Genomic DNA, 23,644 nt, shown 5'->3' on the forward strand with positions numbered 1-23,644 from the left:
AAAACCTACATACATAAGTAATAGGCATATTTGAAGCTCCAATACTACTAATAAATACTTGAGAAAAATCTGTTGATCACTCAATATATAAAGCTAATAGAAAATCATTAAACGCCATGTATTCCTTGATTTTTGGAAGAAAATATTTTTTAAACTTCTCTACTTTCCTTACATTCTAACAATAATTAAGTTTTTCAAAAAAAAAAAAAAAAGGATTAAGTGCGCCCAACGTGGGGCTCGAACCCACGACCCTGAGATTAAGAGTCTCATGCTCTACCGACTGAGCTAGCCGGGCTGTTAACCCCCCTGCCCTCATTTTTGTTCATTGACTGTGTGTGTACGAATGTATGTTTGTATTTGAAGAGCTGACAGACATGGCCACGAGGATCGTTCATATAAAAATGTTTGGGTATAAAATTATACTAGAAATATAGCTGTCAACCATGTTATATCACCCGCCATGAGGTCAGAGTGGAACAACAGAAAACCCCACACATCTGACCGTCAAGTCCATATGAACACATTTTTAGTCTTCTCTGCAGCTGAATGCAGTAGATTTTACAATTTAATCAGTGGACATTTTTTGTCTGCGTTGTTAGTATAGATGGCCTGTCAGAAAGTGTGACGTACATATGTATATGACTTATTTTTCCAACGTAGACTAACACATGACCACTAATTTGATGGTTTTAAACGAATTTATTGACACTTTTTCAATTTTCTAAAGAGGCAAAATACTTAATTGACTCACTGTACCTCGAAAACGTATCCAAAATCAATAGGTTTTTGAAAAAATTATAGAAGATTAGTTGCTCTCAGATGAAGCAACGATATTTAATAAATATACCTATTCAAAAAGGTACCACAGAAGGTATCAGATGATGAAGACATGGGCGACAAGCACACGGAATTTGATAAACTAAAAGATTCAACATCACCGATAGACAAAATGAAAAATCTTGAAAAAAAAACAACTAAAAAAGTATCAGTCGGCTTTACCGACAGAGATATACCCTCAGCCTATGCGAATTTAAACTTTCATCTACGGACAGATCGAATGTATTTAGAGTTCTTTCAGAATTTCGCGACCCTTTTTGGACATTTGAGATTGCCGACAAAAATGTGAATTAGGATTAAAGTTCAAAAGTGTTGCGGAGGAGGTACTTAAAGGAATGGACCGATTTGGTCCATTATAGAAGTCGATCTTATTTTGGGTCATATCTTTTCCATAGATATCGCGCCCACTAGTCAGTTCAGAGGGTCATCGTATAACTTTAGGACCAGTATGCCATGGACTTGTCCACGGAAAACATAATGTCGCTTTAAACAGGACCACAACGAACAGCATTGGTATACATTTCCAAAGGATCTTCGAACAGACCCTAAACTGCACTTAGATACAAATGTTGAACTTATGTTGGGGAGGTTCCCTAAGGAGAGGACCGACATGGGCCGTTGTAGAAGTTTAACTAAATTTGGACAAACTATTAGGAGATCCAAAGTTTGGACCAAATTGGTTGCCCTGTTCTATCTCTTGACCATACCATTTAGTGACATTTTATAAGTATTGGGGGGGGAGTACCGAAAGTTGTGGACCGGTTTTGCCTATCTTCGAACTGAAACTAAGTTTGCACAAAATATGACGAAGGCCAAATTTTATACCAAATCGGTTGATCAGTTCGAGAGTTATCGCCATCTCCAGCCACTACATATGGTGCCATAGGGTTTTTTTCACACCTTTCGGGCTGCTTTCTCAAAAAGTATGGACTTGCCCCTGAAAAAACTTTTACAGTCGTAATTGAGGCAGCGAATGCAGGTTGCTTCAATAAAAATCAAAGTGTCTTAAAGTTGTAACAACAAAAATCAAAAAGCAGATCCTAAACTGAACTTTTCCGAATTTTTGCATGGTAGGTACCTGAAGGGGTAGACCGAATGAGTCCATATTGGAACCTCATCTAAATCACGATGTGCAACGTATGGACAAAATCGGTTACTTATTTCAAGAGTTATTTTCCAAACATTTTAAAACGTTTGTTGGGGAGCTACCGAAATTAGTGGACCGATATAATCCATAACATGAACTAAGTTTGGCCAAAATATTACGAAGGTCAAATTTTGGACCGAATCGGTTCATCCGTTCGAGAGTTATTGTACGCACCAGCCGGGCAGACATACAGACGGACGAACATTTTTAAATCGACTCCAAATTGTCTGAAACGGATTTCGCCCAAACATTCTTGGGGTCTAAAACCATTATTTCGATGAGGCACATTTTGCCCGTATGGAAGTGTATATACACATCATATCATAACAGATAAGGAAGTTGGGCTGAAGCTCAACAATATAAGGAAAATTGAGGACATTTTGTAGAATGATACTGCGTTACGTTTCTGCTAATTAAATCCTCACAGGAAGCTCAAAGAGATCAATGGCTCAGAAAATTTATAGTTTATCTTTTTCGTATGTACAAGCAAGCACCTTCCAACGAAGCCACTCCGTAAAAGAACGACTTTACTCTCTCTATGTCGAGTAATTCGCTTAATGCCTTTACGGAAACTGATACACTATTTATATAGGGAATCAAACCAACTTGAGACATACTCGTTTCAATTTTTTCAAAGTTTATGATGATTACTACTGACGTTCTCGATGTATACAACCTAAATAATTGTCATACCATCTATGATTGCAAAACTCGAAGAGATCCACAGTAGTGGATGACATGAAATTGAGTATTATCATCAATGGAAAAGAAAGTAAGAAAATTACGAAGGAAGGTACAAAGAGAGTCTTTAATGCACTATACTCCTGTAAGAATTCTATAGGCAAAATTTGGGCCTCATATTACCTGTCCAGTGTGTTAAATCAGTTCTTATCACTTGATCAATAAAAATACAATAAATTTCACTGTTAGTGTGTTAGTTGACTGGATGTCTGTTAATGGTTTGTGTGTTAATGCCAATAAAACAAAGGCAATGCATTTTGGCAATATCCCCGAAGGTTCAATTACTATTTCCATCCATAATAATGTTATAGATGTTGTTAATAAGTTAAATTGTCTGGGTGTTGTTGTTGACAAAAATCTTACTTTTGAGGCGCATGTTAATACGGTTGTGTCCAAGGTTTACTTTGCACTTAGAAAGTTATACACGTTGGATATCGTGTTGCCTCGAGTTGTAAAAGTTCGCGTTGTTCATGCGTTGATAATGCCTATGTTTTTGTATGGTATTGAAGTTTTTAGTGGTACGTGTGGTAATGTCCTGCGTAAATTGCGTTTATTGTTTAATAGAGTGGTACGGTACATTTATTCCATAAATTGGCGTCAGCATATTTCAAGCTATGTCGAGAGCTTTCTCGGTTGTAGTTTTAGTAATTTTGTTATCATTAGGTGTCTTTTATATTTGTATAAGATAGTTAAGTTGAAGACACCAGTGTGCATTTTCGAACTGTTTTCCTTCGGTAGGTCGGAGAGGAATTTGCAAATTATTTTGCCAAGAATCACGCCAGTGCTAGAGAAGTCATTTTTTATCAGAGTTTCGCGTGCATTTAATAATCTGCCACCTCCACTTAAGTGTCTTGGGGGATCACTTATTTCTTTTAAATCTAAATTGTACACTTATTCCCAATCTCATGATATCTGAATGTAATATGTCTTGTTTTAATTTATTAATGGCCAGATTCTGTTTTTGGAGTTGTCGCTGAAACTTGTTTATATTTTCTTCTCATTTAAATATAAAATAAGATATTAAATTTAATATATGATATGCTTTTATATTTGTTTGGAGTAGTATATGCTTAAACCCCGTTTAATTAGAAATTGTTATTAAATATGTTTATATCTTTATTTAGTTTTAAGGATTAAGTTCAGAGTTAGGTGTAGTTTAGGATAACTTTGCTTTTGTAACATAGATGGCCTTATAGGCTTGGTTACCCATTCGAAATAAATAAAATAAAAAAAAAAAAAAAAAATAACTCCTCAGGCTGTTATATGTTTAATACAGATGTTCAGGCATCTTGTGGTGCTTTGAAGCTCATGGAACTGTAGGGGATAGGTAGTCACGTTGATGTAGCCAACATAGGCTGTTATCATTATTTCAGGAAGCAATGACAGTGAGCCGTGCAAACCATCTTCAGCGATGGATCTAAGATGGAAGTGAGAATGGGAGGTGGTGTGTCCTGTGAGAAACTGAATACTAAGCGTTCACATAAACTGAATGAAAGGTCAAATTAATGTAGTATGGAATCTTTGGACATGCAGGCTGCCGAGTTCAATGCAAAAGTTCACAAATTGCAGATTTGCTTAAAAATAAGGGGTATGTCCATAAGTATTGTTGTGGATGAACTAGCAGGTCTGGAATCCCAATTTTTTCGACCTAATGGTGGAAGTGTCACCGTTTTGACAAACAAAAATCTTGGCAGACCAAAATATAAACTCAGATACCACTAGTGATTCTGTATTGGTGTAAGTCATGACAATAAATGAATCACTATTTGTTGTATTTCAGGAAAAAATATTCTTATAAAAATTTCAATGACGGCGAATATTTTCGCTGTGTGAACCGAGAGCTCTAGGAACAAAGCCAGTTTATTAGGGCTCCCTCGCTGATCTCTTTTACATGTCTACTGTCGATATTCCTTTGGGCCCTGATTATAACGATACATATATATTTGTTGTTGCACAAAAACAGTTCCGTAAGCACCCTTTTTATATAATTGTTTTGGAACCATTGTAAAACTATTGATTTCCAACAATGGCTACGCAATAAAATTTCCCTTATGAAGGATAAGTGTTTGTTGATGGCTGCTTTTCGTCCGGGAATTTAAGACAATCGCCGGCTTAAGTTGAGTTTAAGCATTAAGCTCGGATCGGGAACAAATTTTTTCAACAAGTAGCTTTTGTCACCCTGAAGCCTATACTTCCGAGATATGGGCCTCTAAAGTTCTGAAAGTTCTCTTGTTTAAAGGCCGGATTCGTAGAGAAAAATTTATAATTAAAAAAAATTTTTCCCGTTTCCGCGATTTGCACCTGTCCATAGGAGAAAGTCTTAAATCCCCTGCCGAAGGCCGGCTACTTAGAGAAAAATAGTAATTTAATAGAAAATGTTGATCCCGCTCCCGAGATTTGCACCTGTTCATATGAGAATATCTTGCATCCCCGGCCGAAGGCCGGCTATTTAGAAAAAACTTACTTTCTTAAAGAAAAATGTACTATTATACCATAAGCTTTACAATGCACTATAGGTAATTTGCCCAGTTTTTGAGGCAAAAAGTCGATTTTGAAACTTTTAATAATAATAATTTTTTAGCTGGCATTAAAAAAAGAACATGTCAAAATTTATTAATATGAATGATATTTTTCAAAATTGCGTCATTATCGCGGTTTAAATTGCAGTGAAAGTGAGAATTTCGAAGAAGAACTAAAAACATATGTTTTGTAAGGCATATTTCAATGTATTTAAAACCGCGGAAAAATAAACCAAATATAAATATATGTAAAATGGAACAAATTGGCAATTGTGAGAGGAATTTATTTAATATACAATATAGCTTAAACATTTTGGGTAGCGACCAAAAAACACAAAAAGTCAGAAATAAATATTTTATTTTTCTTAAACTCACTTCATATAGACTTATACTAAATTGGCCGTGTTTGGCCGTGATTTTGCCACCTAGAATACATTACTGAAAGTCTTCTGCATTGGTATTACTAGGTTTCAAAACCCGATTTTGCCCGTTTTTTTAAATTTATGAGATTTTATTAGGTTACTTCTCAATAAAAAGTCTTAAAATTGTGGAAGTTTGGTTGGAGGAAATAAAAAATAAATGTAAAAACTATTGTTGTTTACAATTTTATTGCAAGTAAAATAAGTAATGTCGACGAATTGTTCGGTATATCCGTGGTTTTCTATAAACGGTGCGGCAGTAGTAAGCTTTATTTTATCTCTCTTTTTCGTATTTATCATTGATACGGTTTAAAAGAGTACTAAACTCGTCTTTATTAACGTATATTTATAAAAAAATATATAAAACTGTAATAACAGTTCGTTGGAAAATCTACTCGCGGGGACAAAATTTTTGTTACTTACTACCGTGATCGTTTTCAACAGTTTGTTGTGTATAAGAAAACTAATGAAAACGGCATTGGAAAAAATAGCTTTGTTCGTTATATACGTAGTTGCATATAACCGTTGTTCCTTATATCCGAACTTATCTGTAAAAATGTTTGTTTTATCTCACTTTTACACATAAATAATTTAAAAAGTTAAAAAACCTTTAATTCCGCAGTTATTAATTTTTGCCTCAAAAACAGGGCAAATTACCTATAGTGCAATGGTACCCATATTATCATTATCCGTTCAAAAATAGCGATGTTCAGAGGACCATATCTCGGGAAGTATGGACTTCCGCAATAAGTGTTATACACTCCACGTCAGTAGAATAGAACACCTACATTTTTGTTAATGTTAGCTTATTTATCCCAAAACGAATGAATCTGCGTTTTTAATCTTGTGGGGATTTAAAGTCTTTGATGTTACGTATCAAACACAGAACAAATTATGTTTCTAGCTCTTCGCGAAATGATTTTCTGATCAATTTTCCGATAGTACTATGAAAAATAGGCATTTATTTTTGGTCATCAGGATAGAACAGTCACTATATTTTCGCAAATTTTTGAGATATTAACGCCGAATTTTCTTTCAATCGATAAAGCAAGGTTTTCTAATCATTTTTACCAAAGAAACCCTTTAAATTATTCCGCGGACACCGAAATAACAGCGTTAAAGGGTTTAAATTGACAGATATTTGAAACATCTCGGAATATCAATAGGAGTCGCGCAGTTTTGTCATATTTCTTCACAATAAGATAGAATATGACACTGACAACCTCGACGGATACAATCGAGTGCTTCGGATGCTGATAACATAGAACATTTTCAAAATAATTATGAAAAACGTCAAAATTTCTTATAAAAAATATGATGTTTTGTTCAATAAAATGGCTTTTCCGCGAACAAGTCTGCAGTTTAAAGGTTTGGAAATATGCTCCAGATTTGGAGGAAGATAATCTGATACGAAAACAACCGTTATTTTAATGCACTGAGGGAAATTTTAGTACTTTGTAAAACAACATGCGAAACCTAAAACCTTAATTTTCATGACTGTGTTTTCCCGCGAAAACGGGGCTTTTACATTTGCGAGATCAGTTAAAAAAACTACTAATTCGTAAAATCCGGCATAGAGAGCATAACCTGGTCCATTTATATTGGAGCATAACACTGTTGAGAACAGTCGCGGAGACCCAAAAAAGAACACATATAAAACTCGAAGTCCAAAGGGTGTGTTCAATTTGAAAAATGTGCTAAAATTTCCCTCAGTGCATTAAAATAACGGTTGTTTTCGTATCAGATTATCTTCCTCCAAATCTGGAGCATATTTCCAAACCTTTAAACGGCGGACTTGTTCGCGGAAAAATCATTTTATTTAACAAAACATCAAGGGTTTTATAAAAAATTTCGACGTTTTTCATAATTATTTTGAAAATGTTCCATCTTATCAGCATCCGAAGCACTCGATTGTATCCGTCGAGGTTGTCTGTGTCATATTCTATCTTATTGTGAAGAAATATGACATAACTGCGCGACTCCTATTGATATTCCGAGATGTTTCAAATATCTGTCAATTTAAACCCTTTAACGCTGTTATTTCGGTGTCCGCGGAATAATTTATTGGTTTTCTTTGGTAAAAATTATTAAAAAGCCTTGCTTTATCGACTGAAAGAAAATTCGGCGTTAATATCTCAAAAATTCGCGAAAATAAAGTGACTGTTCTATCCTGATGACCAAAAATAAATGAATATTTTACATAGTACGATCGGAAAATTGGTCAGAAAATCATTTCGCGAAGAGCTAGAAACATAATTTTTTCTGTGTTTGATACGTAAGATCATAGACTTTAAATCCCCACAAGATTAAAAACGCAGATTCATTCGTTTTGGGATAAGTAAGCTAACATTAACAAAAATGTAGGTGTTCTATTCTACTGACGTGGAGTGTATATACTTGTGATCAGGGTTACGAGATCTAACTCTGGAAAAAAATTGGACCCGATCCCAGCTTAATGCTTAAACTCAACTTGCTCCATAATGAGATCAAATCAAGGGTACTTAGGGAATTTTGAAGGCCCGTGTCTACGACAGTATGGACTTTAGCAAATAAAAAAATATATATCGCAATCAGAGCAATCAACAGTAGAGCTGGCAAAAAATCGATGGCACTATCGATAATATCGATTATTTTTTAAAAATTAAATATCGATAGATAGTTTTACCTATCGATATTATCGGAACAAAAACCCGACCTAAAATTCATTGAAATAAATAGAAATTTCGCTGTTTTTCGGTTTTGTGTGTGTGAAAAAGTAAGTACGTAGTCACACGTACGCATTTTTCGGAAAAGTAAAATGTATTTTTTAATATTTTTTAAAATAAAAGCAATTGTTTATTCTCCTTTACATTTCTGTTAACTATTTGTGCAAAATGTCAAGAAAAGCATTGACATTTCCGTCATTTTCATCACCAAATTAATGGATTTGACAACTTAACGATAATATCGATAGCAATCGATATTTTAAAATATTATATCGAAAAGGCACTAGATGCGCCACAAATAGCCTCTCTAGTGCAAATGTCAACCTCGGGCTTCACGCGCCGGTTCCTGTTTTCACCGATGAGGAAATGACGTCCGAATAAAAGGCGGGATAACCTTTCAACACCAGTCATCTAACAGGAAATGGTCAAATACCAAAAGCGGAGTAAGGAGGCAATTTTGGAGGCTACCTTCTCAAGAAACACCGATACTTTTAAGGTAGCAGCCCTACCACCAGACTAGGCACCATTTGGCCAATCCCCTATTGACGCTAAAACACAAACGATTACAAACCCGAAGAAAAGAAACGCAAATAAAACCGATTTTTTGATGACGAACCCTGGATGCCCACGGATAAGATTCGCAACATGGAACGTAAACTCCCTATTCCAAACAGGAAAACTTGCACAATTAACGGCAGAATGTAATAGGCTAAATATCCCCATAGTCGAAATTAGCGAAATGCGTTGGAATGGAAGCGGTGACTTCACAAGTTCACAAGGAGACCGGCTCCTATACTCCGGTCGCATACACACGGCATTGGCGTTTTCGTCAGCAGGAAATTGATTGACTCCGTAATATCTTGGTCAGCATCTCAGAGCGGATATTTACTATTCAGTTGAATAGCAGCATCGGAAAAAATTACCATAGTCCAATTTTATGCCCCGACGGAAGTCTCAGATCTACAAACGAAAGAAAATTTATATGAACTTTACGACACGTCGACAAAAAAGACATACTTATATTGATGGGCGATTTAAATACACGCATTGGCAATAATAATGTCGGATTCACGAACATAATGGGAAGGCACAGCCCCGGCGAAAAAATGCTAATGGAGAATTGTTTCTGGAAATATGTGCGATAGCCGTGTCATTCTTTCCGCATAAAACTTGTCACAAAATAACATGGCGCTCACGAAATACACTCATCCCAGTAGAGAGTCAGATAGATCATTTCTGCATTGGCAAAAAGAATTTTAAAATCCTGCAAGACGTGAGAGTGATACGTAGTGCAGACATCGCCTCTGATCACTTTCTTCTGATAGCTGAACTTGAAATCATGCTCCGAAGACATACTCGCCAATCCACAGCCAGAGAACCGAAACGCCGCCCTTTTAACACCCACAAAATGCAATCTGAAGAAACAAAACGTAATTTTCTGTCCAATTTTTCAAATAAATACCGGCAGATGCCTTCAACACAATTGCCGAATCTCAATATAGAAGCTGAATAAACGAAAATTAAAACCGCATTGTCTGAGACTGCTGTCGAAACAGTGAACTTTCAAATGCAGACCTTCTTCAACTGGCTCAACAAGAAGATATAAACACACAAATAAAACGACGTAAATACAACTGGATTGGCCACACACTCCGCAAGCCTTTTGACGATGTATGCCACGAAACGATGAGCTGGAATCCTCAGGGTAATCGCAGCAGAGGACGGCCAAAAACCATCTGGCGAGGAACCATTCTTAATGAAGCTGGAAAATCTTTTAATGCGTTTAGATATATTGCTTCGGATAGAGTAAGATGGAGATTCTATGCAAATAGTTTATGTTCCTGATGGAATACGCTACTAATAAAAGATATCGAAAATATCTAATGTTGGGAATATCGATGGTTTGCCAGCTCTAATAAACAGTAGACATGTCAATGATATCCGCGTGGGACCCTTTAACTGGACTTAAGAAGAACTATATAAACTATACGCCGACAATGACGTGGAATAAAGGATACTTTGAATAAGAACCCACTATCGTTTCAGCCAACATACTGCTAATTGTTAAAGTGACACTGAAGACCGAGTCGTTTGTAAGCTTCTTGTGTTTTCATATAGTCCCGGTCCACACTAGCGTGAATTTCCTTAAAAAAAGATCATGAAATTAGCAATTTTATGATTTTACTCTACTATGGAAATCGATCTAGAGACGCATAATTTCATTCAATTTTTTCAATGAAATCACTCTAGTGTGGATCCGGACATACCAGCAGAAATGTTAGTTACCACAACCATAACTTTGGCCCTAAATTAGATTATATAATAATAATAATAATAATGTAGTCGAATAAAGTAATGAACACACCTAGTTTAAGTAAAACACATATCGATAGTAGTTATTGGGTTGAATACAACCATGTATTTAAGTAATCGATAATTGTACAGTAGATAATAAGGGTTGATAAGAATAAATAATCGCGTCATGCAGATATTCATTGTGTGATCGGCAAACTGAACGGACGTGTTTCAACAATAATAATAATTTTAAAACTGTATTCAATAATAAACTTACCTTCATGTTAGATTAGATTGAGAACATGTGGCGGACTCAGTCAGTTCATATGATAAGATTCATTTTTAGGCTGTTGCATGGGGTCCCAAAAATATTTGAATTTAACTGAATTATTCACTTTAAGCCGCATCTTCTCCCCAAGAAATAATTCCAACTTTACCTTTAGTACGGTAATCATTTTGCATCGTTCTTGACATCGGCAAGGGAAATGATGGATTGCCAGGTAACATCATTTGTCAGACCAGGTGACACGATGGTTATGTCAGGCGAACTGTGACACTCTCCTCTAATTCTGGTAGGGGCGTCCTCATTGACCGTGCAAAATGTAGAGCTATCAATCTGCTCAGCCAGCGCTGTACCTCTCTGGTCGTTTCCGAGGGCCGAATGCCACATCTCATGATGCGCATTAAAATCCCCCAGGACCAGACGATTATGACCTTGCAAGAGCGGGCTAATGTCAGGCCTATAATCAGGGATACAGCTATTTCTTGGCGGGATGTATACATTCAGCAACTCTATCTCGGCAGCTCCACACCTGACTGCTACCCCCATACATTCCATGTATGGGTCATTAGAGACAGGCTCAAGCGAGATAGGTCTGTATTGGACAGACTGGTGCAATAGGAAAGCCAATCCCCCACCTCCACTTCTGGTGCGATCTTTCCTCAGAACATTACCTTTAGTACGGTAGTCATTTTGTCTGGCATCGGTAAGTCTTGAGAGACTGGGGCGTTGCATATAGTAGATCTATTGTGTATAGTCAACATTATATTCGAATAAGGATCCGTTCTCAAAATAAATGCACACCCTTACGTCAAGGATCTTCATTATAAAAAGCTTGTATATCATACTATTATAAGACTTTTCACTTTTATTTGATAAAAATACATACCGCAATTACCTAAAACCAATCTCCAGCTATTTGTCAATAAATTTGTGCATTAATTTTAATATTTTTCCCACTTCTGTTGATGATTTGCAAAAAGTTATTTCTGTAACGGACTGTGTTATTTGACAATCATATGTTTTTATTTCAATGTTGGCACCACTGTTTGGAGAGTATGGTTATGAAGAAGAAATGTAGAGAAAAAGACAATCACCTGTTTTTATTTAGAAAGAGGATGAGGAGGAACATTGACTTAACGAATGATGTGGAAAGAGGAATGTGACCAACAACAAGCTCATTTCTCCAATAAGTTTAGCAGTAATAAAAGAAGAACACACGAATAAGAACGGTTTTTACGGTTGCTGTTGGATACGTTAAATTCGGCGACGGAGAAGAGCAAAACAAGCTTAATTTTATTATCATAAAAGTTTTGTTTATAAAAATAATAATAGTACTGGAAACGAACCAGCAGAGAAAACGAAAGTGATTTGGCTGATATTGCTTAATATAATAACAAAAAGAAATATTAACAATAATAACAAAGAAAGCTCAAAATAATCAGTGGCGAAACAAAGCAGATAATATAGACAACTAGGATAGATAATAAATAAAACAAAATAGTCAGTGAGGAAACAAAGTAGATAATTATATATAATAAATAAAACAAATCAAAGAGTAGTGAAAAACAAAACGCAAAAATGTGCGGTGGATTTACGTGTTCAAAGAATGCATTAATTGCCTTAAATATTTTATATGTGGTAAGTGGTACAAACGTCAAATTATTTATTTATGGACAACGTAATTAGCCCTTCATATAAAGAAGGGCACAAGACAACAAAGAAGCCGTAAACAAAACGCAAATTAACACAACTCATTACCAAGAAATCAACAAATTTTGAAAAACAGAAGACAAAACTGTTATACATAATAAATTAAAAATCTTTTGCTGACAGTAGCTTTCCAAGTTTATCTATTGTGTTGCGAACTTCCTTCCATATTAGCTTAAAAGGTCTTTTCCCCATAATTTTCTTTCATACTCCTTGAAAAGAAAGGAAGTCGAAAAGGGGGGAGGGGGTGGGTGAGAAGACATACAGTCAACCAAAAAAGTCTACATACACCCTATAAATCTCGGGTTTTATGGGTAAGGGATCATTTTTATGAAAATCCAAGTACATAGTTTTATCTCATATCCCTAATAAACAATATTACATACAACAAAAATATATTCCATAATACGAATAACGGTAAATTCTATAAAAACAAAAAAATAAATAGGGAAAAAGTGTACATACACCCAATGAAATACATATTAAGATTACCGTAAAATTTATGGAATAAGCAATACAAATTTTACATTTTATTGTTTTATCGAATGTCTCGGGTTGTCTATGATATATTTTAGACAAAATAGGAACATATTTGTGGATTAATTGCCGTTATTTAATGCCAGACTTTGCGTATAGCTCGTTAAGGCGGACCCTTGCAGATTTCTTTGAGTTTTTCAGACTGGTAGTTTATGAAACCCTAGGAAATACAGTGGGACTAATTATTTTGAGACCCTAAAGCGCTTTGAAGTTGTTCTTATGGATAATATATGCTCCTGAGCTTCGATAAATATGTGAATTCCTGAGTTTTTTTAAAATTTTAAAGATTTCACAACATTCCAAGGAGCAAATTACATGCAGAAGCCTTCGAATTACCTTGTAATAAGGTCTGGTACAATCCTCGAGCATGCCTTGAATCAGCAATGTAAAAGTATCCGACATTTGTTGCGCTTCAAGTGACCCTAACTGTCATAATACGAGGGCATACTAGTTAACAGTGTAAATTTCATACAAATTGCATGCATTCTTTGGTGGTGCTTTTATTTTGATGCTTTGGAAACTTTAGGAGCGGGTTTGAAGAATAATGTTGTACATTTCTGATTGAGTTAAGGTCCAAAAATGTATTACAAAGTAATTCCAAGGTTCTTGCTTGTAATTTGACCCTTGGAATGCTGTGAAAACTATAAAATTTATAAAAAAAACTCAGGGATTCGCATATTTAGCGAAGCTCAGGAGCATAAATTATCCAAAAGAACAACTTCAAAGTGCTCTAGGATCTCAAAATAATTAGTCCCACTGTATTTCCTGGGGTTTCATAAACTATCAGACTGAAAAACTCAAAGAAATCTGCAAGGGTCCGCCATAACGAGCTATACGCGAAGTCTAACCTTAAATAACGTCAATTAAAGCACAAATATGTTCCTATTTTGTCAAAAATATATCATAGACAACCAGAGACATTCGATAAAGCAATAAAATGTAAAATTTGTGTTGCTTATTCCATAAATTTTACGGTAATCTCATGGTAGAACAAGAAAAGGTAGCAGCAATACCCAGCTGACTGAACTGGGTTGTAGTGTTAGTGTCAAATTCCATTCGACATTTTATGTATTTATTTCTATGTTCGATGTATATTAGGGATATATATTTTTGAAGAACAAATTTATTCATCAGAAAAAAAACTATTTCCCATAAAGACGGCTTCATATCATTGACATGTAACCTCCTCCAGGTCCGAACGACATGCCGCACACTAAAACATCGCTTATAGAGGCGGTACAATATTTGTTAATATGTGTGGTATTTTGTTAAACTTGAAAAGAATAAAGCCCTAATAAACATGTGCTTTTTTGTTTTCAAAAGCAAATGATTGAAACATCTTCTCTTTTTTCTATGAATTACCAGCGACCCGAAACATTTTTGCAAGTATTCTACTTTCTGCGAGAAATTATGCATTTAGTGGTATGATATGGAAACATTCAAATTGAAAATCTAACGAGTTTTCATTCATGTTTTCCAAAATATTCAATCAAATGTGAAAAAATATTAGTTTTTTAAATTCCAATAATTTATAGACATTTCCTTGTTTTGTTTACATTTACATTGACACTAAGGTTTACAAACAAAAACAAATTCCTTTGTGGTTGTTGTTCGAGTTGTATTTGTTGTAGTATTAACTTTACCTTGTATTTGTTCTACCATGCGGTAATCTTAATATTTCATTGGGTGTATGTTCACTTTTTCTCTATTATTTTTTTAATGTTTATAGAATTTACCGTTATTTGTATTATGGAATATATTTTTGTTGTATGTAATATTGTTCATTAGGGATATGAAATAGATTTATGTACTTGGATTTTCATAAAAATGTTTCCTTACCCTTAAAACTCGAGATTTATAGGGTGTATGTAGACTTTTTTGGTTGACTGTAGAACTCATATTTCATCATATTTCATATTGTGCTGATTTAAAAGCCATTTCTTTTCTTATTTGATTTTTCCACGACGTTATACATACATTAGGAATGGCTGAATGACGACTGTCTGCCTTAAGCAGTCGTATCATCCATCCTTTTACGTCCTTTTTGCTTATGTGTTCCCATATTCATGCTCTAATTTTCCTGCTAAACAAAGAAAAAAGGGTCTCTGTGGGGTTTCTTTTAAACTTTTTTACACTTTGTTGTGTCTTGCCATTCATCCATGTTTTTTCTCGAAGAAATCCTTAAAATATCGATTGCGTTTTAGTTGCTTTATTTGTTTTACATTCTCATCAGTGGTGTTGCCGTCACTAACACATCATCCCCCCTTACTTTGGGTTCCTCTTCCAAGAGTTTTAAATGTATTATTTTTTCCAATCACTTGCCTTGTCTGCTTTACTTTGTAATCAGCCAACAGACACACAGTCCGTTTCTATATCAGACAACATGTGCGTTGTTTGCATTGTTGTTGGATTACATTGCCTCACATCTGGCTTGTGTCGGGGCTGGTATTTTTGTTTTGTTTCCTGTTACGAGGGTAGTTTTCCCATGGGACACCCCACAGCTTGGCGAAAAAAGGATTAAAAAGGGGTTTCTTAAGAAATGTTTGAACTTCTGATATATTTCTCTCTTGATTAACCCTTCGTTGGACACCAATATTGTTTGTCATATTCGTAACACATGAGTCTGGCCAGACCCATACAATTATTTATATTGTTTTAGTAAACTTAATTAACATTTTCATACTAAAAGTTGAAGAATATGTTTAAAGGACCCTAATCTTTAATCAATAATCCTTATTTGTCAAAAAACATGCCGAAAAACTATAAAATTTAATGATATTATCAAGTTAGTAAAATAGGACATATCCCTACGAAGTAAAAAAATCGTAGTTTTCTTGTCTCAATGCTCGAAAATCCTATTTATATTTCATTTTGAAGCACTATATTTTAGTTTTGGCCTATTATTCGGAATGAAGAGTGTCTATTTTATAACTTTACAGCTTATTGCAGTGAAATAACGATGATATCAAGAGGTAAATAGAGGCATATATCCTACGGATTCTCTTATAATTTATGTGGAGAATCCTATATTTGGACCAATCCACCCTACAAAAAGAGCAGAAAAGCTAAGTAATGGGTTTTATTAGTCCAGTTATGTGTATAATTGTCTAGAATACAAGTGTAACCCTATTTGCAAGGGATTTTTTTAGGTTGTGGTACATTCACTGATTTCAAACCCATATCCTGCCGTTGGGACCTTTTTATGTGCAATTTTGAAGACATGGTAGGGTGAAATGTGACAAGTTTCATAAAAGGACATTCATTTTGTCAAGTAATATAGGAAAAATCAAATTTTAAGAAAAATTTCGTAAAATGTTCAATAAAAAATGGGTTGGGTCTGACCAGACTCATGTGTTACGAATGTGATATGTATGTCAAAAAATCCTTGTAGCTCCTTTTCTGGTGATCCTTTTGACTTCACGTTTCCTTCATTTGAAAGGTAAGAAAATTTCATGAAGCTACCTGGAATCTCAGGTTCATAGCTTTATCGTAACCCAGTTTAAAATGGAAAATAAAATGAAAAAGGCCTGGCCAGACTCAGGTGTCCAACGGAGGGTTAAATTACATATAATTGTCTTCTCTCCACGTCCCTCCAATTTGTTCGTTTCATTTTGATACTTAGTCATCTCTGTTATTGTTTCAATGGTTGGTTGGTTACTCACTCTCGGCGGGCTTAATGATTATTGTTTACTTAAACTTGTCATCAGCAAATTGATGTTTGACCTTAAATGGTGGGATTTATTGTACGTTGACTGACTACCAATCAATGCCTCAAGAAATCCAAGCCTAAAGAGGTAAATGATCGCAAAAAAGTGATAATGTGAGTCTCTTTTGTTAAACTTCCACTTATCGTTTTTCGTTTATTTTTATAGGAATTTATAGATTATATAAATTAATGCTACCCAACCGGTAGTAGTGTTGAATCAATTAACCCATTGCTAGCTAATAGAGAAAATATGCATTCAAAGAATTCAATGGACGAGTGAGCAGTTCGTGCATGAAATTTCAATGAGGCAATAATGGATATTTGTAACATTCTTTAATTTCGTGTCAAGAACACAAATTCTTTGGTGCCCGATTTACATTAAGAAGTTTGTATGTGTTGTTCATTTGTTAGTTTCTTTTATTGGATTGGTATTGGATATTATTGGAGACTGCATGAAATATGTGGATCGCCGTCAAATCTGCATTACATTTAAACATGACTAATGGACTACATTCTACATAGCAACAAGTAGTGAAATCTTCGGCTTAAGGTGAAAGTCTTAAATCTCCAATTTAAAAGAGAGTTTTGGTCGTGTAGCCCAATAATAACTTAATAAATTATTATTAGAACATCTAATTACCATTATTAATTATTGGGGGCATTGGAAAGAACTCTTCGTGAGCTTTAAAACGAGTCCCATATTGCATAGGTTTTAAAAATAATGGTGATAAAAGTAAAAAGTCAAGACCCATATCTCGGGAAGTACGGACTTCCCCACGGAAAGCTATATATCGTTGTGTTCAGTGTGCCAAGGGCTATCTTGGAGTCGATTCTGTCTGTCTGGAGCGCACGATAACTCTCGAACGTATTATTTTATTCTAACCTAGATCATGTTCGGTACCCCCGCAAAGGTACCTCGCTCATAAAAGTTAAAAGTTCAGTAGTGCGATTCTGTAACTCCTTAACGACAGAATTAACGACGAATGTCGGCAGTTAACGATAATTTTCGGTAAGTGCTATTCTGTATACAAATTTTAACAATTTCTGTCGGTAAATTTTGTCGTTAATTACCGAAAATTATTGTTAAGTTAACAACCAAAAAAAAGTTGTTGTTAAGTCTTAACGACAGTACATTATTGCAATATTTTGTTGATTTATTTTAAAAACGGCGTTTTTATATGAGCATATGTTATGTTAATGAGAAGTGTACACAAGGTAAATTCTGCCTTATTGGGAAAAATGTTCTTAAAGCGTTTACATAAGGGTTAACTATGTATGATAACATGGGTCAGCTTCGCCACTGTTGTGCTTTCGCTAGCGCCGATTTTATTGAAACTGCATAAAGATCATCAAAGTTCTCTTTGATCTTCGATTAACTCATAAATTTCCTTTAGACCACCTTCATGTAGCATCAATTAAATCGGCGCTGCCGAAAGCTCAACAGTGGCGAAGCTGCCCCATGCTATCCTACATATGAAGACTACGCTAACCTTTGTTTTACTTACTAAAGAGGAAAAACGTTAGCTAATGCTTCAAAAGAACTCAAGTGTGGTACTGCTATTTAAGACCTATACCAATGTCCTTAACACTATCTTTCTAAGAGGCTTTCGTTGGCTTTAATTCAGCATTGAGGGAAACACGTGAATAGCATTACTATAACCTACTTTGTTCTGTGATAATCTTATAGATTTTAACTCAGCATCACTAACAATCAGAATGCTAAAAATGGCGTATAAGCTTGGATTTTCGAACTTTTCATACTCTCCGCTATGAGAAATTTCATTTAATGTGGGCGTGAATTGAATATGTGAATATATAAACTCAAATGACGGTAACGTGGATCCACGATCACTGAAGGGGCTTAAGTCATGTCAAATATCAAAGCTGAATTTCCATACAGAGCGCCACAACCCAAAATATGATCCCAACTTTTAATTAAAAAAATACAACTGCGTTTTTAAAAAAGATTAATGATGGTTTTATCACTTTTATTACTTTTAAATCACACACACAATAAAAACATCTTAAGAAATCCTTCTTTACTGGCATCCGTATTCATCCAGAAGACACACATTTGAGCCAAATTCCTTCAAAAATCCGAATTGTTTCCTTCTTAAACGCTTTATGTTTTGTACTCGCGACGAAATAATGTTTTCAGCTTCAAAATATATTTTAATAAATATTAAAATATAATATTTGACATTTCCTTCCTATCGATTTTCGTCGGTATGAGTTAACGATTTCTACAATCGTTAACATAAAGTTACAGAATAGCACATTCGTTAACTCAACCGAATATTTTCGTTAACTACCGATGTCGGTTCGTTATTAAAAAAAAGTTACAGAATCGCACTACTGGAAAAATGGGATGCATTACCGACTATTGCGATATCTCCGTTGTTTGGGAAACTACGCCAACCTACTTTACATCAATGTAATGTTGATCTTTTGTGTTTTCCCCATTCTGACCCATGAATATTATTTCGTGATGATCCGATCTAAATTGTGATCTGTAGCATGATTATAAAAAAATGAGATGTCTTAACGACTATTACAATATCTCTGTTGTTTGGCCAACAACACCAACCTACTTTACATCGATGTAAAAGGGATATTTTCTACTTTCATTTGCTTTTGGTATACCCCTTATAGAAGCGGAGATAATCGCTTTGGAATAAAACTTCGACTTTTTCTCCAAATAAGTTTTTTTGTCCATTCCCATCACTAAAGATTATCCGGCTATCACCAAAATCAATGGACTTCTTCCTTCTTCCCATCTGGGATCCACATCAGCTCCCAAATATCGTAACGATCCGATGAAAATTACTTTGCTTTTGGAATCCCAAAAATGAAGACCTGGGTTGGATTAGCTACTTTTCGATATTTCCACTATTTGTCCACCTACGACAACTTTGCATTGTTGTAAAGGTGAAGTTTTTCACTTTCATTATCAGGCTCTGCGGTGATATTCGCATTAAAATAAAACCTTGTATTATTCTCCGCATAAGTTTTTTTGCCCATTTCTATCCCTGAATATGATCCCACTACCACCAAAATCAATAGGCTTCTTTCCCTCCAGGATCTCATCAACCCTTAAAATCTCGTGACGATCCGATCGATTTAAACCTTGCGACCTGTAGCGCGATTAAAAGGTTTAAATGGACAGACGGACACACACATGGCCAGATCGAATCAGCTCGTCGAGACATTCTTTGTGGTATATATAAATATTATGGTTATGGCTTTTTTAGAACCACGTATCCCTGTATGATATTTTGATGAGTTTTTACCTAAGATTACATAACTCTCGAACGGATGAACCGATTTGGTCCAAAATTTGGTCTTCGTAATATTTTGTCCAAACTTAGTTCAAGTTCAAAGATGGATTATATCGGTCCACTCCTTCCGGTACCTCCCCCACAAAAGTTCGAAAATGTTCGGAAAATTTGTGCGAACGATAACTCTTGAAGGAAGTAACCGATTTGGTCCATACTTTGCACATTATGAAATTTCTACCAGACTTAGATGAGGTTCCAATATGGACTCAATCGGTAAACTCCTTCGAGTACCTCCCACACAAAATTTCGGAAAAGTTCAGTTTAGGACCTGCTCACGAATCGCCTTGGTTTTTGTTGTAACATCTTGTATTCACTGTCTCCTATACGAAGGTACAAGTTGCTCAGGGGCAAGTCCATACTTCCTGAAAAAATAGCCTGAAAGTTGAAAAACAAACCCTATGACACCATGTTTATGGGTGGAAACGCAAGATAATTCTCGAACGGAAATTCCGATTCCGGCCAAAATTTGGCTTTCGTAATATTGTTTCCAAACTTAGTTTAAGTTCATAGATAAGCCATATCGGTCCACTCCTTCAGGTACCTACCCCACAAAAGTTCAAAAATATTCGGAAAAATTGTGCGCACGATAACTCTTGATGGGAATGACCGATTTGGTCCATACTTTACACATTCTCATAAATCTACCAGATATAGATAAGGTTCGAATATGGACTATATTTGTCCACTCCATCCCGTACCTCCCACACAAAATTTAGGATATGTTCACTTTAAGACCTGCTATTGATTTTTGTTGAAGCAACTTACATTCGCTGCCTCAATTACGATGGCAAAAGTTGTTTCAGGGGCAAGTCCATACTTCTTGAGAAAACAGCCCGAATGGTGTAAAAACCCGCTATGGCACCCCCATGGTCTATGACGGTTTATTCCTTTAAGTACCTTTTCCGCAAAATGTTTGAACTTTAATCCTTATCAACATTTTTGTCGGTTCATACGACCAAAATTTTGAAACCCCCTAAATACATAAGTTTTTTGTGAAAAAAGTGTTCAGTTTGCACAGGCTGAGGGTATATCTCTGTCAGCAAAGCCGACTGATACTTTTTTACTTGTTTTATTTCACAACTGATGTCGTTTGTTGTGTTTACGGCGGTACCAAGGTATACGAAGTCTTTTACTACGTCAAAATTATAGGAACAGTTGGTCCGATCTCAATGGACGTATTACGCGTCGACACCATCAAATTGGTCTTTTCGCCGTTCACCGTAAGACCCACTTTAGCAGATTCTCCTTCGACCTTCATAAAGGTATCAGCTACTTCCTTTGCTGGTCGTCCTATGATGTCTATGTCATCAACATAAGCAAGTAACATGTGACTACTGGTGTAAATTGTGCCATTTCTTTTGACATTTGCATCTCGTATCACCTTTTCCAGCAAAATGTTGAATAGGTCACACGAAAGGCTGTTTCCTTGTCTGAAACCTCTTTTGGTACTGAACTGTTCGGAGAGGTTCTTTCCAATTTTAACCGATGACCTTAAAGTCATCTTACAAAGCCGGATGAGCTTTGCGGGGATACCAAATTCAGACATTGCATGGAATACCTATGATCGGAGGGGACTGTCGAAAGCTGCTTTATAATCGACGAAAAGGTGATATGTGTCGATCTGCATCTCTTGGATTTGCCGCAGGGTAAATATCTGGTCAATGGTGGACTTGCCAGGTCTAAAGCCACATTGGTATAGTCCAATTATTTCGTTGACCATTGGCTTTAGTCGTTCGCACAATATCCCTGACACTATCTTATAGACAATAGGGAGAAGACTTATGCCCCTATAGTTGGAGCATACGGTCTTATCTCCTTTCTTGTGGACGGGACACGGGATGCTCAGATTCCAATCGTCGGTACGCGTTCTTCCTGCCAGATGGTGCTAACCAGCTGATGCATACACCTTATCAGCGCGTCGCCTTCGGTTTTAAACAGCTCGGCTGGTAAGCCATCGGCTCCCGCTGCTTTATTGTTCTTCAGCCGGTTGATTGCTGTTTTTACCTCATCTTGGCCGGGTGGTATACATTCTATACCATCTTCTGGAATTGAATCTGTGGTATCATCGTCTTCGCTACTATTGGATACCAGCAGATTGGAAAAATGTTCCTTCCATATCCTGAGCGCGATATCTGCATCTGTTACCATATTACCTTTCTGGTCTCTACAGGAGGATGTGCCTTTACCAAAGCCAAATGTTTGTTGTTTCACTCTTTGGTAGAATTTTCGGATTTCATTCTGGCTCCTGTACATCTCGATTTTTCGTACTCCCGCTTTTCCATTTCTCTCTTTTTCTTGCGGAAAAGACGTTTCTCTTCTCTCCTTTTCTCCCGATATCTCTTTCGTGCGCTACGCGTTGCTACTGATTGCAAGGAAGTAGCTCTGTATGCCGCATTATTCTCTTCGGTAGCAGCACGACACTCCTGGTCATACCATGTATTCCTTTGTGGAGGTCTCTGGAATCCAAGTATGGATTTTGCGGCTGTTCGCATGGAGTGGGCAATTTTTTGTCATTGTGTTGTTATGTTATCGGGACAAGGAGTGTTGTCATTAAGCAATTGGGCTAGTTGAGTGGAATATACTGTGGCTATCTGTTGTGTTTGCAGCCTATCGATGTCCAACTTCCGCGTTTTGTCTGTTTGTGCTTTATTTGCAACGTTTAGACGGGTACCTACCTTTGCTGCAACAAGGTAGTGGTCCGAATCAATCAATGTTTGCGCCTCGAAACGATCGTACATCCAACACGCTCGATGAATGTCTTCCATCTATCAACATGATCAATTTGATTACTTGTTCTTTGATCTGGAGACAGCCAGGTGCCCTTATGAATATCGAGATGATTAAATCTGGTACTGCTAACTACCATGTTTTTTGCAGCTGCAAAGTCTATCAGCCTCATACCATTGTCAGATGTTTCACTGTGGAGACTGAATTTCCCGACTGTTGGGCCAAAGATAAATTGGGCCTTTCCAATTTTGGCATTAAAATCGCCTAGAATGATTTTAATGTCATGGGCAGGGCAACGGTCATATGTTTCTTCTAAGCGCTCGTAAAATATATCTTTGGTCTGCTCGTCCTTTTCTTCAAAAGCTGATGTTGAAGAATTTAGCTTTTATTCGAATTGCAGCAAGTCTTTCATTCACTGGAGTGAAGCTGGATACCAGATGTTTTAGCCTCCGACTAACTCCGAATCCGCAAACAAACGCATACTTTACGTCATGGCAGCTATAATACAGTGCGTCATCTTTAGGTGTTGTTGTGACGCCTTTCCCAATCCATCGTATTTCCTGTATGACAGTAATATCGTCCTTGTACTTTTCAAGTACGTCTGCCAATGCGAAGACTGCACCTTCTCTATAAAGAGTGCGAACATTCCAGGTGCAGATTCGCAGATCATGGTCCTTAAAACG

General features: G+C 36.1%; 1 protein-coding gene and 1 non-coding gene across 3 annotated transcripts in view; one reads left to right on the forward strand and one right to left on the reverse strand.

The window, feature by feature from the left end:
- Positions 1–222: 222 nt before the first annotated feature.
- Positions 223–295, reverse strand: TRNAK-CUU (transfer RNA lysine (anticodon CUU)). The gene has a single exon. It is a non-coding gene; the product is annotated as a tRNA-Lys (tRNA).
- An 11,778-nt stretch (positions 296–12,073) lies between these two features.
- The window catches only part of Tsp97E (Tetraspanin 97E), a 51,423-nt gene continuing 39,852 nt past the window's right edge, over positions 12,074–23,644 (forward strand). For both annotated transcript variants that reach the window (XR_012409176.1, XM_073961884.1), the window contains exon 1: positions 12,074–12,584. Coding sequence is in view for 1 of the 2 variants with exons in the window: in XM_073961884.1 (XP_073817985.1) it covers positions 12,525–12,584 (60 nt within the window). In the remaining variant the exon portion in view is untranslated. The remainder of the gene's footprint in view (positions 12,585–23,644) is intronic.

This window comes from Musca autumnalis, unplaced genomic scaffold, assembly GCF_047663935.1.
Source record: "Musca autumnalis isolate F117 unplaced genomic scaffold, ASM4766393v1 scaffold_1, whole genome shotgun sequence".
Lineage (NCBI taxonomy): Eukaryota > Metazoa > Arthropoda > Insecta > Diptera > Muscidae > Musca > Musca autumnalis.